The sequence below is a fragment of the Doryrhamphus excisus genome, linkage group LG5 (genome assembly GCF_037039965.1).
Source record: "Doryrhamphus excisus strain RoL-2023G ecotype Guam linkage group LG5, RoL_Dexc_Guam_v1.1, whole genome shotgun sequence".
Lineage (NCBI taxonomy): Eukaryota > Metazoa > Chordata > Actinopteri > Syngnathiformes > Syngnathidae > Doryrhamphus > Doryrhamphus excisus.
In genome coordinates, this window is record NC_136361.1 from 5419892 (window position 1) to 5436188 (window position 16297).

The following is a 16297-nucleotide window of genomic DNA, read 5'->3' on the forward strand; positions in this document are numbered from 1 at the left end:
TTTAACTGATAATAGGTTTAAGTCAACCACAAACAGCATGATTTATGATGTTTTACAATGGTCAGTGAAAATTCCAATTCTCTTGTAAATGTATTTGCATTTTTTTCAGTTCTTTTCCTGGAACAAATACCCTTCCCTGGAAAACACATCATCTTAACGCTCAGTATTTACAATTTAATATCTTTTATTCATAGATAATTCATGCTGTTTGGACAGGAATAGATCACTCCTGTATTGATACCGGTGGATGTTTTTGTGAGTTTTCTGTCTTCACATACTGAGGCCTTTAAGTCATGGAAACAGGCACCTGCTGCTTGGCCGCCATGCAACATATCTGTGACTTACGGCGCCCTCGGCTCCCATAACTGCCCTTGGGAGACTAAAAGCTTTGACTCCAGAATCTTTAGAGGCCCTTTGCACGCAGAGCCCAAAATTAGATATAGGCTTCTTTGCTGGATTTGGAGGCAAGACAGGCCAACGAGAAGAAGCAAAGTCGTCTTGTTTCATTTGATTTAGCCAGACGAAGACAGCCAGACTGGGTTCAGGATGAAAATAAGAGACCTGTGCTGCCAGGAGGCGCACATGCATTCCTTATGCAGAATTTGAATCCAATAATTCAACTAAATGTGCTGGAGGACATCCAGTGAAATCAATGCTAATTGTTCACAGTCATGTTTAGTTAGCAGTGAGTCACTGGGATTTCAACTCTCATTCTCATTCTATTACACCTGCATTGGAACATTCTTGGTAATTATTTTCATTCCGTGCATGATAGGAGAAAAAATATTCAAGTGTCACCACAATTAACTTGTCACTCACTTATTTTGACTTATTTTCAGTGGATCATAGATCGATACCGTTTTAAAAGCTGTACACTGAATTCAAAGACAGTGGTGCCTTGACTTACGAGTTTAATTTTCCCCATTGAAATGCAATTAATTAGTTTCTAGCCAAATCAAAAAATGCCTATAGATATTAAATATTGGTCCAGGTTATGAATGTGAGTGTGAATGGTTGTTTGTCTATATGTGCCCTGTAATTGGCTGGCTGGCTGTCTTCACCGCCTCTCTCCCGAAGACAGCTAGGATAGGCTCCAGCATCCCTGTGACCCTCGTGAGGATAAACGATAGAAAATGAATGAATTTATAGCATAGAAAACCACCAAAAATGGTTCTTAACATTATTAGAGCCCTCTATACATTAAATAACACCCCTATAGTCACCTTTACACTCACATTAGCCAAACGTAGTGGTCTTAATAAGAGAAAATAAGACATAATATAGGATCATTCTGGCTGCACGGCGACCGAGGGGTTAGCGCGCAGGCCTCACAGCCAGGACACCTGAGTTCAATTCCACCCTCAGCCATATCTGTGTGGAGTTTGCATATTCTCCACTTGCATGTTCTAATTGGTGACTCCAAATTGCCCATAGCTTTGAATGTGAGTGTGAATGGTTGTTTGTCTATATGTGCCCTGTGATTGGCTGGCGACCAGTCCAGGGTGTACCCCGCCTCTCGCCCCGAAGACAGCTGGGATAGGCTCCAGCATCGCCCGCGACCCTCGTGAGGATAAGCGGTAGAAAATGAATGAATTTAGAGCATAGAAAATCATCTAAAAATGGTTCTTAACATTATTAGAGCCCTCTATACATGAAATAACACCCCTATAGTCACTTTGTTATTGCTAAAGACTAACAAAAACTGTTACCCGGAGGCTGCTTTTTCTCTTAGTTTTGCAGACTTTTGTCGTATTTTGTTGATGTTGTGTTGTTTTGTAAATAATTGGACATTTTTTGTTACGTTTTACATGCATTTTGCTCAGAAATCTACATATTTACGCAACAACAAAAAAACTGAGGAGACCTGAAAGAGTCATCTCTTTTTAAAGGGGACCTATTATGCTTATTTTTATCCCTTTGTATTGACTTGTGGACTCCTATAGAGCAGCTACACACAATAAAGCTACAGTTAAGTCCTTGTAAGGCGTTGACTGGCTCACTGTGACATCACCGTGAGCCAGTGTTAGGAAACCGAGCATTGAGAGACATCTTATGTATGTTATACATGACACTTATGTATGTTAAGATACCCTTAAGCATAACCATTTCATATCTATATTATTGCCTTTATGAGATACTATGAGATACTGAGATACCGATTGTATGTATTATATCTCACATCAAATATACACAAACGCAACGAAAAGCGGCAAGCACACAATCTCTTGTCCCTCTGCGCCATCACCACCATCACTATCATCATCATCATCATCATCCCCTCAGCGTAACAACTAATGCACAGTTTGCGAGGAGGCCCTCGTGCAGGTTGAGTCACGCAACGGGAGGCGGCGCATCACTACGGTCAATCTAGTCTTTTGTTTGCCGTCCTATTGAGACTACCTAACACGTTAACAGAAGCATCAGTGGCTCGCGTGTGTATGTGTGTGTATGTGTGTGTGTGTGTGTGAGCGCTCAGTTGTCGGGCTGTGATCAGTGTCATCATTAGGATACTGCACGTCAAACAGTGATCTGATTTATCAACAAATACGCTTTGCTGGGCTCTGGGTGCTAATGCCCGGCGACAAGCGGAGCTGCGTGTGTTGATTATTTGAATTAATGATGATGTAAGTGAATATATGCATTGTTCTAATTTGCACTTAAAGGTCGAAGGTCAAGTGGCAAAAAACACGTCTTGAGTTTGCGTTGATTGGTGGTGACAGGCTGGGTGTCGTCCTTACGATTTTTTGCTCACTTTCACACACACACACACACACACACACCAACATGTGCGAGTCCCCGGCGCCCTCATCAGCTCTGACACTCAGGTCTCATCCATATGTCACGCCACACCGCAAACCAGGCAAAAGAGGTCAGGGCATAGGGCGAAGGTCTCGCTCTCTCACACACACACACACACTCACACACACACACACAAGATTGTCCCACCTCCTTCTTCCATTAACTCAGACTTCATCTCCTGCGTCACTTAAAGTTGTGTTCAGTGTGGCACGATCTCCTTACCTCCAAGAGGAGGCCACTTTCGTTGACGGCCGTGCCCATGGGAATGCTCTCTTTCCTGGGTTCAGGGTTGGAGGATGTGGCATTGATGATGTGCTTCCTTGGCGTCTTCTCTTGGTTCACTGTGATAATTACGAGGGGTTTATTAGGTATACCAACGTTAATATATGATGTGCAAAAACACTGCAGACTACAGTAATAAACAGCTTGTTATTGTGTGAGTGAATTTAGAGCATAAAAACCATCTAAAAATGGTTCTTAACGTTATTAGAGCCCTCTATACATGAAATAACACCCCTATAGTCACCTTTACACTCATATTAGCCTAACGTAGTGGTCTTAATAAGAGAAAATAAGACAGTAATAAACAGCTCGTTATTGTGTGAGTGAATTTAGAGCATAAAAAACATCTAAAAATGGTTCTTAACGTTATTAAGACATAATATAGGCTAATTCTGGCTGCACGGCGACCGAGGGGTTAGCGTGCAGGCCTCACAGCTAGGAGACCCGAGTTCAATTCGACCCTCGGCCATCTCTGTGTGGAGTTTGCATGTTCTCCACTTGTATGTTCTAATTGGTGACTCCAGAACATGTACACTCCACACAAAGATGGCCGAGGGTGGAATTGAACTCGGGTCTCCTTGCTGTGAGGCCTGCTCGCTAACCACTTGGTTGCTGTGCAGCCGGAATGAGTCTATATTAATATCTTATTTTCTTTTGTTATGACCACTACATTTGGCTAATATGAGTGTAAAGGTGACTATAGGGGTGTTATTTCATGTCTAGAGGGCTCTAATAATGTTAAGAACCATTTTAGATGGTTTTCTATACTCTAAATTCATTCGTTTTCTACCGCTTATCCTCACGAGGGTCGCGGGGGTGCTGGAGCCTATCCCAGCTGTCTTCGAGTGGGCGAGAGGCGCGGTACACCCTGGACTGGTGGCCAGCCAATCACAGGGCACATATAGACAAACAACCATTCACACTCACATTCATACCTATGGACAATTTGGAGTCGCTAATTAACCTAGCATGTTTTTGGAATGTGGGAGGAAACCGAACGCATGCACGGGGAGAACATGCAAACTCAACACAGAGATGGCCGAGGGTGGGCTTGAACTCGGGTCTCCTAGCTGTGAGGTCTGTACGCTAACCACTCAGTTGCTGTGCAGCCAGAATGAGTCTATATTACATCTTATTTTCTCTTATTATGACCACTACATTTGGCTAATATGAGTGTAAAGGTGACTATAGGGGTGTTATTTCATGTCAAGTGGGCTCTAATAATGTTGAGAACCATTTTTAGATGGTTTTCTATGCTCTAAATTTTGACAATTTGGAGTCGCCAATTAACCTAGCATGTTTTTGGAATGTGGGAGGAAATCGGAGTACCCGGAGAAAACCCACGCATGCACGGGGAGAACATGCAAACTCCACACAAAGATGGCAGAGGGTGGGATTGAACTAAGGTCTCCTAGCGCGCGAACCACTCGACCGCCGTGCAGCCCTAAAGGGATATCAAGTTTGGAAATATGGCATATAATATGGCATATTTGTCTTTATGATTAGCATATTAGCTCTTAAACTCTCCCACACAGGTTCTGCAAATACAAAATGTGAGCGAGGCATTCCTTTAGTAGAAACAGTGTCCCCATGTGACCTGAAAGTGGGCTTCTTCAGGCCCTGACGCTATTGTTCCGACCCTGGAAAGAGAAAAGAAGATGCCAAGTGGCAATTCTAATCTAGCGTTAATCTCCTAACATAGGTTCCATTCCTCCTGCTCTGCCATCTGCTAGAAGATGTAGGTGATGCTGTTTTAAACGTATATATATATATATATAACCCCATGTAGGTCTATCCGCAGTACGGTCTTTCCAATGCGGCGCAATTAGCCCGTGTGGCCTATGTGGCGTGCAGGATTGTCACATGTGCATATAGGTGACGCGCGTGTTGCGTGTTTGATACATGTTTGCGTGTTTCTCTTATGGGCGTGCTGTCAGGGGGCATGTGGCTCACTCCAAGAGATCAGCCCTTTGCTCCGTCACTCATTGTGGCAGGCACAGATTAGTCACGCAACACACACACACACACACCACTGCCTCATTATAAAGAAATATGAACGTATGTATCTTCCCGTATATCGGCAACACCCCGCCCCCATCATATAACCCCATTAATATCCAATTTCACGTTGCAGGTCATCTCTAATATGCAACAGAAATGTGTGTTTTTTAATCTCCTGGCATCCACAGCATTAAAAGTTTTGTTTTTTTTTAACAACATGAGCAAAGTTAATCGTCATGGAAGTCAATGTTACTATTTTTTTATGGTTTATCTTCATACCCTTTTTATTTGGCTTCTGCACTCTTTTGGGTGATATTTTCTTTGAAACCCTTTCCATTTTTTTAAATGTATTTATCGACTAAATAAATATAATAATGAAATCATCATTATTTTATTTTATTTGAAAATGTAGATAAATTAAGAACAATTGTAAAACTACAGCAAAAACAATAAAACAGCTTAAAAAATATAAAATAAAACCCCCTTCATTGTAAACGTTCAAATTAATTTTTACAGTTATTTTTGCTATTTTTTATTTAGTGATTGAAGATGAATATATATGAATTAATATATATATATATATATTTTGGACCACTCTAGTATAGACTTACTTATTATTTGTTGTTGCTTTTTATACGTTTAATTGGTTCTTTATTTTTTTTTAAAAATCCATAAAATCACTGTTGTAGTGTTCTATACAACATGTTAAAATGTAGATAAATTAAAAATAATTGTAAAACTACAGCAAAAAATATATATAAAAATATGAAAATAAAACCCCCTTCATTGTAAACTTTCAAATTAATTTTTACAGTTATTTTTGCTGTTTTTCATTTAGTGATTTTTTTTTGGACCACTTTAGTATAGGCTGACTTACTATTAGTTGTTGCTTTTTTATAACTTTAATTGGTTCTTTATTTTTAAAAATCCATAAAACCACTGTTGCAGTGCTCTATATAACATTTTAACATGTAGTTAAATTAAAAACAATTGTAAAACTACAGCAAAAAAAAAATAAAACAGCTTTAAAAATATATATAAAAATATGAAAATAAACCCCCTTTATTGTAAACTTTTAAATTAATTTTTACAGTTATTTTTTTACAATTTTTCATTTAATGAATTTTTATATTTTTTTTGGACCACTCTAATATAGGCTGACTTATTATTAGTTAAATTGTTAGTTAAACAACTTAAATTGGTTCTTTATTTAAAAAATAAAAAACATAAAAACACTGTTGTAGTGTTCTATACAACATCTTAAAATGTAGATAAATTAAAAACAATTGTTAAAAAATCCCAAAATAAAACTCCCTTCATTCTAAACTTTCAAAATAATTTTTACAGTTATTTTTGCTATACTTCATTTAGTGATTTTTTTTTAGTATTAACGTTTCAATTTTTAATTTACTTTTTCTGTTTTGTTTTGTTTTTTTTGTACAGTTTTCGTCTTTATTTTTTTGACCACTCTAGTATAGACTGACTTATTATTAGTTGTTGCTTTTTTTTTTTTACTTTAATTGGTTCTTTATTTTTTTTTAAAAACAGTAAAACCAATGTTGTGTTGTGTTTTATACAACAATTTCTAGGGTTACAGAAGTGCATTGAGTGACCATATTTCTTATAATTTATAAAACATTATTAGGGGTATAAGCGGCCTGTTTACCCTCGTTACAAGTGGTTCATTACCATGTAATTACACTAATGGCTGGTGACTGAATTGCTCATTAGCTCATAATTGCCAGCTAATAAAGTATTCTGTCACCGCCTTAGGTGCAAACATGTACAAACAAACACAGTCCGACAGCCAACACACACACACACACACACACACAGCTATTCTCCTAAATCACTGCAACATCATCCAACTGGTGGAAACCATTGCAGGGGGAAATGAATCAATTAAAGCTCTTTATTTTCCTCCGTCAACGCCTCCCGTGTTTTTGTTTTCCCTCTTACGGCAGCGCTCGGAGAGGATGGAATCAGGAAAGACAAACATGCGGGATGATTAATTATCGGCACAGGCACTTCCTCTGCCAACAATGCCTCCTCTATTCATCTACTCGTGTCTTGAGCTTTTGCTTTCCTTGCCTCTGTTTTTTTCCCCCCGCTGCGGACGGACAAGGAAAAACAGAGAATGTAATGGTCCGCGCGTGAGGTAAAAAGTGACAAGCAGCGGGGATGTGCTCGCCGCCCAGCGTGTCCAGCTTCAAATCTCCCAGGGCTCTTTTTTTTTTTTTGCGGAATTACCAACCCGAAAGCAAACACGTGTTAATCGCCCACCCATTTGCAGAGGGAGGAAAAGTGATGTGACTTGACCACACATAGCAGTATTGTTTGATTTTACAGCCTACTTCCTACCAATTACATCTAATTTCTCAACCTCCACCCGTTCTTTTCAACACAAACGCACATCGACGCCCATAATAGCTCCAACAGACCCCAGTATCGAGACTTGGTACATTATTCAAAGTCAGTGGTCTGATCTCAAGCCAACGTTTCCGTGTACAGAAAAATGGAAGAATACAAGGAGGCCAGTAAAAGACTTGAAAGTGCATGCAGGTCTTTAAATTGTGAAAATGGACGGAGTAAAACCAGAATGACCACCGCCGCCTTCCTACTGGTCACTCAAATCATGCACACTACCAACTGTAGTGACTTTGAAATGCATTTTTTTTTATTTGTATTGTATGTAGTCCTATGAATTACAATGTGATGACTTATGACAATATGTCAAAGACTTGCAACTACTTTGACCTCAATGACTCGGGACTTTATTTAGTTGGATGACATGAAAATGGATGTTTCGAGTCAAATGTGTCCCCATTCAAAAGCATGTGATCCAATCAGATTCAAGAATGCCCAATGAATGTGCAACTAAATCCTAAAAATGCATTCATTGTATTTATCAAGGCTGCATAGTGAACGAGCGGTTAGCACGCAGGCTTCACAGCTAGGAGTTCAATTCCACCCTCAGCCATGTCTGTGTGGAGTTTGCATGTTTTCTCCAGGTACTGCGGTTTCCTTCCACATTCCAAAAACATGCTAGGTTAATTAGCAGCTCCAAATTGTCCATAGGTATGAATGTGAGTGTGAATGGTTGTTTGTCTATATGTGCCCTGTGATTGGCTGGCGACCAGTCCAGGGTGTACCCCGCCTCTCGCCCGAAGACAGCTGGGATAGGCTCCAGCACCCCCGCGACCCTTGAGGGGATAAGAGCATAGAAAACCATCTAAAAATTGTTCTTAACATGAGGAAAAGCGGTAGAAAATGAATGAATGAATGAATGAATGAATTATTAGAGCCCTCTATACATGAAATAACAACCCTACAGTCACCTTTACACTCATATTAGCCAAATGTAGTGGTCTTAATAAGAGAAAATAAGACATAATATAGGCTCATTCCGGCTGCATGGCAACAGAGTGGTTAGCGCGCAGGCCTCACAGCTAGAGAGTTCAATTCCACTCTCAGCCATCTCTGAGTGGAGTTTGCATGTTCTCCCCGTGTATGCATGGGTTTTCTCCGGGTACTCCGGTTTCCTCCGGGTACTCCGGTTTCCTCCCACATTCCAAAAACATGCTAGGTTAATTGGCGACTCCAAATTGTCCATAGGTATGAATGTGAGAGTGAATGGTTGTTTGTCTATATATGCCCTGTGATTGGCTGGTGACCAGTCCAGGGTGTACCACGCCTCTCACCCGAAGACAGCTGGGATAGGCTCCAGCACCCCCGCAACCCTTGTGGGGATAAGAGCATCAAAAACCATCTAAAAATTGTTCTTAACATTATTAGAGCCCTCTATACATGAAATAACAACCCTATAGTCACCTTTACACTCATATTAGCCAAATGTAGTGGTCATAATAAGAGAAAACAAGACATAATATAGGCTCATTCTGGCTGCATGGCGACAGAGTGGTTAGCACGCAGGCCTCACAGCTAGAAGACATGAGTTCAATTCCACCCTCGGCCATCTCTGTGTGGAGTTTGCATGTTCTCCCTGTGTATGCGTGAGTTTTCTCCGGGTACTCCGGTTTTCCTTCCACATTCCAAAAACATGCTAGGTTAATTAGCGACTCCAAATTGTCCATAGGTATGAATGTGAGTGTGAATGGTTGTTTGTCTATAAATATATGTATAAATAATATATATAAATATCAAGCCTATGATTTTGGACTTGACTTAACCTATTGTGTCTTGAGCCTTGACTTGGACTTGGATGTCTTTACTTGAGATTTGACTCAAGACCTGACATTTTTACAAAAAAAACGACTCAGATTTTTGGTCTAAGGGAGAAAGTCATTGTTTTGTATGTCTCAAGTCAAGACGTCCAAGTCCAAGTCAAGTCTGATGCAGAAAGAGAGCGCTGACATGGTATTCAGGATTTAGTCAGTGTTCAGAAATGTCATACCCGAATCCCGAGTCTTTGATGTCAAAGTCCAAGTCGAATCCAAAGTCAGTCAGAACTTTTACTGTCAGAATACTTGGTTACTTATAACGATACGTGCAGTAATACAAAAGGAAATGTCTCTGTGGACCCATTGTGTCACTGGCATGCCATGATGGAGCTAATGGGGATAAAACATCAAGGAAATGTTCCACAAAATGCTGAAAAACGCAAGAATTAATATTTCAGAACGGACCTTTGTACATGGGAAGAAATGGCATGACATTATGTTAAGTAGTGCTCAAGAAGTAGTTGCATGACTCGGACTTGTGGCACCGGTGTTTTATGAGTACGCATGAGCGCCTGATAATATTCCAGGTCTCCCGCTCTCTTAGTCCATGCCACCATCCGCAGCAATGTGCAGTGGGGAGCAAAGACAAAAGCGCTGGTAGACGCAACACCAGCTGCTGCACGCTTCAAACCCTGGCCCCTCTCACTGAGCATGCAAACACGAAAACACCAACTAAACATACATTACACTTCATTAGTAATTAATATTCTACAGTACTTCAAGTAGCAGTAAAGGCTTTGGCTTAACCCCGGCTTATTCCAAAAGAAAGAGCAACCTTGCGAATGCAGACTAATGTTGAAACGACCAACTCAACTTCCGACTACTAAAAAAATGTGTCAAAATGGGCCAGTTTATGTTGACATGTTGTGTTATTGTTGTGTTACACAGCATTCAAATGTATACACAGCAACTTCCTGTTCAGTGCAAAATGAAAGCATGGCAGGAGTAACCCGGCTTCCACCACAGATGCTAACTGGTTTATTGTGGTTAGAACCGTAATCAGCAAAATCATTCAATGATCTTGAAAATTTTCAATTTAAATATATATTGAAATATATATATATTTAGAAAAAAATATATATAATGCGACAGATGTGTCTACATATATTTTTGGGGCCCTCAGCACATACTAAAAATATTATTTAACAAGCAAAACTAAATAAAAAAAACAATAACAACAAAAATGAAAAAAAATCTGCAGTCATTTTCCAACAATAAAGTCAAAATATTAAGAGCAAACATTTGTGATATAATGAGACAAAATATTATGACAAATCTCGTCATTTTAGTACCACAAAGATATTCAAGAAAAAAAACTTTTTTTTAAGTTTAAATTTTATGACAAACAAGCAAAACAATGAATAATTAATAATTTTGGGACAATGAGGTTGTGAAAAATTAAAGTCATGATCATGAGAGTAAAATTTACAAGAAAAAAGTTTAAATAGTTGAAAAAAAACTAAAGCTGTAATTGTATGGAAAAATATGAAGCAAAAAAGTAGTATTCTGACAAACAAACTGTAATATTCTTACAAAAAATGTCATTTTCATTGTCATGGAGTTGAAATATTAAATAAAAATACTTTATTTTTCTAAAAGTTGTAATATTATGACAAACAAAATATAAAATTAGTTTGGGTGAGACGTTAAACTATAGGAAATAAAGTCATAATATTATGAAAATAAACTTTAATATTATTATTATATTATTATATAAACTTTTAATATTATTTAAGTAAAGTGTTGCAATATTTGGGAAATAAAAATAATTTAAAAAATTTAGAAAAAAGAGCAAAGAAGTTTGTGGTAATGATGTGGTTTTTCACCTATATCACAAAGCTGAGATGCATTTTTTTTCTTGGAAAAAAAAATTAATAAAAAAAAAAATATATATATATATACTATAATACATATGGTCAGGCTCTCTCTTCATTTCATTTCAGCAGCATGGTGCCATCTTTTGGCAGCTGATGCTCAGCTGTGTGCTTGGCTCTGAAAGAAGAGTCCCGGATTTGAACATACAAGCGCAGCGCAGCAGTCTCCTCCCCGCTACAAGGCTTGCGTGAGTAGAGAAAACTGTGTGTGTGTGTATATGTGTGTGCGCGCATATGTGTGTATTGGGGCCGACTTGGCTTACAGCCACCTCCTTTGCCTAGTCCCGCCCCCTTGTCTCATCTTCTGTGTGTGTGTGTGTTATATGCAGGCAGGAAATCCACAACACACAGACAGAGCGAGCGAGAGAGAGAGAGCGAGAGAGAGAGAAAAAAAAAGTTGGTCGATCAAGGCCTGGCTGTCACGCGAGCGAGCCGTCTGTCAATCCCTCCCACCCTTTCCTCCTGACAGGCCGCTGGCGGGCGGCCAAGGCCTTGCGTGCAAGCCAGCGAGCCACATTAGCCCATAAAGAATTTCATAATAGCAACAGCTGTTAAATATTGATGACTGCTGGCAAGCGCTCAATGGTGCTCTGTAAAAAGGTTAAGCTTGCACTGTAATGGAAGCTAATACTTCATTATACCACAGATCAAATGTCCCGATCTCACCCTTCTCTTCAAATACCAGCCTAACTATTTTCTTGTTTATGCCCTCAGTGGTAACACACAGAAAAATACCATATAAACAAAACTTTTCACCATACAGACGACGGCATTAGAACTCATAATGCAAAAACGTAATACTCAGTAGATCCCCGCCCATTCCCATATTTCTTTTCTCTGCCTTAAATTGTGAATAATTTATATTTTTTTCAATTGAAAGTTGGTTTGATGGCGCTATCCGCAAGGAGAAAAAAATGATCCAGCAGAGGGCGGTGTCTCAGGAGTGGATTCAACCAACATTTCCCATCAAAAGAGTGATGCTGGGTAAGTACAATACTGATATACACATTGACGGCTGCACGAATATCATGAAAGTTTTCACTATATATACATATATATATATATATATATATATATCACGATATTGACTACTATTGACATAGTATATTGTTACTATGGTACCCATTATGTCATTGTATGGTCATATCACCTCATACTTCGGTATGTGACAAAAATAAAAAAAACAAAAAATAAAAAAAATTTAACTATATTAGGAAAGCAGGAAGTGAACAAATGTAACAGTTACTGACCGCCGAGTTCTTGGCCACCTTGTGGTCGTTTTTTTTTCTGGCTTAAAACCACATCAAACATGATCACTTCTATTGTGGAGTTGCATCATCACCTCTTTGTGCCTTTGTATGGATGGACGGTGTACAAGTTTACTTTTACATCTCACATCAACTATGGCGCGTTCAAGGACCACCAAACAAAGTAGGAAATCTCAACACTTGACGAAAAAACATTATTAGTGAAGCATAAACTTCACGAATAATGAAGCATAAACTCTATTTGGAATTATATTAGGAAAACAGGAAGTGAACAAATGTAACAGTTACTGATTGTAAAAGTACCAGATGGAGGGGTAGGATTTAATAAGCTTTGCTTCTTCCTACTCCTTTTGGACATGTGGAACTGTGAACTGATTATGTGATGCATTCAATTGCAATCTGATGCATGTTCAAATGAAATTAAACCATTACCATTACCATTAATTATAGCTAAGTGCCCCTGCAAAGACGTTTAGCGCTGTTTTGTGGTTGACTAGTACACACATTGAACCAAATTTTTACACATTATTAGCCAAAATGAAGCATAAAAATGGCTAAATAAACGATTCAAAAACATGATATGTAGTTTTCTACATGAGTCACTCTGTGTCAGTAATGCTACATCAATGAGACAACATCAACAGACTACATTGTGTCTTGTGTATAATAGAGGCAGGGTACACCCTGGTCTGGTCGCCAGCCAATCACAGGGCACATATAGACAAACAACCATTCACACTCACATTCATACCTATGGACAATTTGGAGTCGCCAATTAACCTAGCATGTTTTTGGAATGTGGGAGGAAACCGGAGTACCCGGAGAAAACCCACACTGCACAGGGAGAACATGCAAACTTCACACAGAGATGGCCGAGGGTGGAATTGAACTCGGGTCTCCTAGCTGTGAGGTCTGCGCGCTAACCACTCGCCCCACCGTGCAGCCTCTAATATGTCTTATTTTCTGTTATTATGTCTACTATAATGGGTAAAATTAGTCTAAATGTGACTATAGGGGTGTTATGTTTTGTCAAGAGGTCTCTAATAATGTTAAAAACCTAATGTTTTCTCTGCTCTAGCCACAAAAATACCATGCACTATTCGTTTTATATGCTGCTTATCCTCACTAGGGTTGCATGTATGCTGGAGCCTATCCCAGCTGGCTTAGAGCAGGAGCCAGAGTACACTGTAGACTTAGACTGTGGTCTTATTTATAAACATTCCATTTCTAACAAAGTAGAAGCGACAGTTTTGCAAATTTTTCATCCTTTTGTGTGCAACTTTCCTAAATATGAATGTGTGGTTTTGTGGGGCAGTGCATGTGCACGCCAATCTATTGTTTGCCAGAAGTGTGACAAAACCCGGATTGTGTGTACACGACATTACCACAATGAAAGGGAAGCGATATTAGGACAAAGATCTCCCAAAAAATGGAAGTACTGTACACTTCATTGTTTCCACTTCTGTCTTTTGGTCAACGAGCAGATAGAAATCACGCTATTGGACGGGAAGAATAATGTGGCCCGTGTGCACTGATGTTATTCATAAATAACGTTGATACTCCTAACACTGACAATGTATTATAAGCGTACACTACTGCTTAAAAGTTTGGGATCATTTTTTCTTGGCAGTCCTGCCATGAAGTCCAGCATCCTGAAGTTGCCTTCACTGTTGATACTGACACTGGTGATTGACGAGATATTTGTCTTCTTGCACAATTGTGCATCGTTTTTCTGTCCTTGTTAGACCCAGTTTGTGCTGCTCTCTGAAGGGAGTAGTTAGCATGGTAAGAGATTTTAGTTTTAGTTTAGATTTTTTAGATGGCTTTTCTAATAATCTATTAGCCTTATAAAATGATGAACTTGGATTAGCAGCCATACCAGGAGATTGATGCAGAGGACTGACAGTTGTTGAAAAAATGTAGATTGTTCTTTAATTGAATTTAATTTAATTTTAGTTGTTTGTGAAATGGATAAAAATGTTTGTGAAATGGAAAAAAAACATTTTGTGAAATGCATGAAAATGTGTTTTCCTTTGGAAAACAAAGAAATTTGCAAGTGATCCCAAACTTTTGAGCGGTAGTGTATGTTATATATAACGTGTAATTATGTTCTTCATTGTGTTTGCATTGTAAAAGCGAATGGTAAATTCACAAAAATTACATTTATAGTTCATGGCACCAGTTAAGCCAGGAAAACAAACACTTTGTTCTGTATATTTTTCATCAAAATAATACTCATGCCAAAATGACGTGTTGCTGCTGGATGTTCATAGTATCCGATTGATACTGTAAGTTAATTTTTCCCGCCAAAGCTTTAAAACTACAGTAGAAGAAGCTAGTACAGTAAACGAAAAACAGAAATGCCCACCTCGAGTTCTGTTCTTATACAGGGAACATTTCTAGGAAGGAATACCTTTACAAGACTCATTCAGCTTGCGAGTGAAAGTCATTTGATTAATTTTTATTGTTTGTGAAATGCATGAAAATGTGTGTTTTTTTTTGGAAAACAACGAAATTTGCAAGTGATCCCAAACTTTTATACTACTCATACTACTCATTCCACTACAAATAATACTCATGCCATAATGATGTGTTGCTGCTGGATGTTCATAGTATCCGAGTGACACTGTAAGTTAATTTTTCCCCCAAAAAAGGTTTAAGACTACAGTAGAAGAAGCTAGTATACAGAACGAAAGACAGATGAAAAAGGATGCTATTGTCGATGCGGTACACAGGGAAAAAAAACAACAAGAACAACGTCCAAATTGCTACAGAACCTAGTAAGTCTTATCGCTATTTTAATGAAAACCGAGATCAAGTTTACGTTTAGCACTCTGATGTACATCATCAGCTTGATGGACTGAACTCTAAATTGTTTCTTGACATTTGGAACCAATTGAATTTGAACAAAATTTTGCCTCTATGCAAATATGTAGATTGTTCTTTGAAAATGAAAAAAATCTGATTAATTTTCATTGTTTGTGAAATGCATGAAAATGTGTTTTTTTTTTTTGGAAAACAAAGAAATTTGCAAGTGATCCCAAACTTTTGAGCGGTAGTGTATGTTATATATGTATAGTGTGTAATTATGTTCTTCATTGTTTGCATTGTAAATTCACAAAAATTACATTTATAGTTCATGGCACCAGTTAAGCCAGGAAAACGCTTCTTTTGTCAACTTTGTTCTGTATATTTTTCATCAAAATAATACTCATGCCAAAATGATGTGTTGCTGCTGGATGTTCATAGTATCTGATTGATACTGTAAGTTATTTTTTTTCCCCTAAAAGCTTTAAGACCAAAGATCAAGTTTACATTTAGCACTCTGATGGACATCATCAGCTCGATGGGCTGAACTCTAAATTGTTTCTTGACATTTGGAACCAATTGAATTTAAACAAAAGTGTACTATTTAATTTCACCTTCAGTTCACTACCATCCACAAGATAGCAAAAATAGCAAAAATGTAGATCGTTCTTTGAAAATCATCTGATTAATTTTAATTGTTTGTGAAATGAAAAAAAAATGTTTGTGAAATGCATGAAAATGTGTTTTTCTTTGGAAAACAAAGAAATTTGCAAGTGATCCCAAACTTTTGCTCGGTAGTGTTTATCCGTCTGAAATAAAGAGCAGGACTTACTGCGGTACATTCGAGTCTACCCTGAAAATCGTCTGTCCGATGAACTCATTGCCAACATAACTGAACATATGCACGACCAGCTAAGGGTTTGTCAAAACAAACCTAAATGAAGCTTGTTAAGCTTCGGCGGCAAGGAACCACAACATGAGGCCAACATGGTGCAATATTTATACAGGCAATTAGAAAAAGCAA

At 38.4% G+C, this 16297-nt stretch overlaps 1 protein-coding gene across 2 annotated transcripts in view; it reads right to left on the bottom strand.

The window, feature by feature from the left end:
- ahrra (aryl-hydrocarbon receptor repressor a) overlaps positions 1-16297 on the bottom strand; it is a 90122-nt gene that overhangs the window by 12847 nt on the left and 60978 nt on the right. For both annotated transcript variants that reach the window (XM_058059460.2, XM_058059459.2), the window contains one exon: positions 3022-3140. In XM_058059460.2, coding sequence (XP_057915443.2) covers positions 3022-3060 — 39 coding nt within the window. In that variant the 5' untranslated portion in view covers positions 3061-3140. The remainder of the gene's footprint in view (positions 1-3021; positions 3141-16297) is intronic.